The sequence below is a fragment of the Phragmites australis genome, chromosome 16 (genome assembly GCF_958298935.1).
Source record: "Phragmites australis chromosome 16, lpPhrAust1.1, whole genome shotgun sequence".
In the NCBI taxonomy this organism is placed as follows: Eukaryota; Viridiplantae; Streptophyta; class Magnoliopsida; order Poales; family Poaceae; genus Phragmites; species Phragmites australis.
Window position 1 is genome coordinate 623,641 of NC_084936.1, and position 2,531 is coordinate 626,171.

General features: G+C 50.4%; 1 protein-coding gene across 1 annotated transcript; it reads right to left on the minus strand.

Moving 5' to 3' along the window:
• Window positions 1-837: 837 nt before the first annotated feature.
• LOC133895940 (transcription factor HEC2-like) lies at window positions 838-1,806 on the minus strand. The gene has a single exon (XM_062336467.1). It carries the CDS (start codon window positions 1,804-1,806, stop codon window positions 838-840), a length of 969 nt encoding a protein of 322 aa, XP_062192451.1.
• Window positions 1,807-2,531: the final 725 nt, after the last annotated feature.

The window sequence follows — 2,531 nt, forward strand, 5'->3', positions numbered from 1 at the left end:
ATAGCTAGCTACCAGCTCTGTATATCTGAACAATTCTCAATATATATTACTCCATCTCAGCAGAATATATATATATATCTGAACAATTCTCAATATATATGAGAAAACTAGTTGACCGTGTGCATCTCTAGTACTATAGAGGTCAAGATAAATTCTTGTATGGTTATATCAGATTGATGTAACAACGACTCAACTGAGAGTTTATAAAACTCTCTTTTCTAAAACAAGTGAGAGAAAACTAGTTTTCTTTCCTTCATATGTTTATATATAGCTTGAATAATCCAAAAAAAATGTACAAGTAGTTAGTGACAAACTGCTAACAAGTAACCAACCAATAAATGTGAGTGCATCTCTGGCTCTTATTCGATTGATCACATGCTCAACCAATAGCTGTAGTATAGTAGTAGTCAGCAGCAAGCTTGTGACAGACTTGGGCTGCATCTGCATCTGCATGCCACCATGACACAACACGCAAGCCACATCATGCATATCCATGCATGGATAATTTTATATGGTACTACTGTCCCCATGATTTTTTGGTTCCTGCATGGCTTGAAATTTCACGGATGAAAACTTAAAGAACGGTACGAATTAAATCCTGATCGAGAAAGAGACATGGTGGTAAAATCGGCACAAACCCTAGCTAATCTTATTAATCAGTTTTACTTTGATAAAACATCAGCACCAGATAGAACGAACACATACTGGCTATAGCTATCCTCACAACAAGAACAATAATTAAGATCAAATCAAAATTATTACCTCTCTAGTCATCCATCCGATCCCTAGTTAATCGATCAATCCGCTACAAGCTTTAATCTCCCATGCAGCTCATGATCAGCGCATTCCATGGCTGCTTTGGCCGGCGCTGCTGAACCCGAAACCTAGGGCAGCATGTGCGCCGCCCATCGACGACGAGGACGACGAAGATGTTGGCCCGTGGATATCCACGGGCCTAACGAGCCCGGCCCAATCGATGAACGGCCCGGGGCCCGGTGGGAAGAATGGCCCGCCTGGTCGCCCTGGCTGGCCGACGACCGAGGTGCTGGGGCCAGCTGGAGCTCCACCGGGACCGGCCGCCCCGGTGGGGAACTGCTGGGGCGGCTGGTGCTGGAGATCCTGGACCTGGCGCTTGAGGAACTTGATGTAGCGGATGGCCTCGTCGAGCATGGACGCGGTGTCCATTTTGGTGCCCCCAGGGACGAGGCGCTGCATGATGCGGATGCGCTCGCTGATCCGCTCGCGACGGTGGCGGGCGGCGACGCTCTGGGGGTCCTCGCTGATGCGGACGTTGCGGCGGCGCGGCTTCTTGATGGTGGCCGGGTCGATGTCGACTGGCTGCATGGCGGCGATCCGGTACATCATCTCCTTCATGGCGCCGAGCTCCTCCTCGACGTCCTCGGCGCCGACACCGCGCTCCTCCTGTCCCCCAGCCGCCTCCTGCCTCATCTCCTCCTGGTCGTGATGGTGTTCGTGCTGCTCGTGGCCGCCGCCGTCGTACTCATGATGCCGGTGATGAGAAGAGGGATCGACGTCAAGGCCAAAAGCGTGGAGGCGGTGGTGAGGCGGGAAGAGGGAGGAAGAAGGAGAAGGTTCTAAGCTGGGATGATGTTGGTGATAGTGATGAGGAGGACGGAGAGGAGGGTGGTGGTGAGAGGAGGGGACGTGGAAGGGTAATGGCGGCGGCGGCGGAGGTGGATCCGAGGTGGGGTGGCTGTCAAAGAGGAGAGGGTGGTGGTGGCTGCCGAGGCTCATGTCCAGATCCCATGAGCTGCTGCTGCTGGAGTTGTGCGTGATGTTGTCCATGCCGGCGCCACGCGCTGCCTCAGCTCGCTCCCCCCCTGCTCAGCAGCAACAGCAGAAGCACAACAGTAGTGCACTACTCACAAGTCACACCACGCACAGTACTAGCAAGCTAGATGCAGTAGATGATCGAGATGGCGAGCTCCTCCTCCCAAGTGCAGCTGTGACCCGGCAACCTACCTACCTACTACCTAGCATGCATGACAAGCTGGTGTTGCCTAGCTCAGACTCAGAGAGAGAGAGAGAGAGAGAGCCCATGAGTGGTCACATAAGGGAAGGCTTTATAGGGGAATGGAGGGGAGAGGGAGGAAGAGAGCTAGCTCAAGGAAGGAGAAGGCTGATCGAGGTGATAAATGTCATGTGCAAGAGGTACTAGCTAGATATGGTTTCAGCTAATGTTAAGGCCGGGCACAGGCAAAAGGGCTCAAGAGATATATAGAAACTGTCAAACACTTGTCATTGGAGATGGATCTGTATGTAGATCAGGTTGGCTATATGCATTGCATGCTTAGAGAGAGGGTGTAGAAAAGTTTGCCTCCACAGTTAGTTACTCCACTAGCTAGCTAATTGACAGTTTCTCCATATATATAAAGAAATAGTGTAGCTCTTGTCCCATGTTATCACTTTTCATAGCTTGTCCTACATGTGCTTGCTAGTTTTCAGTGTAATATAATCTCTTTTAGCACTAATTATCATGTCCGGTTATAAGTTTCTGCAAATTATATATA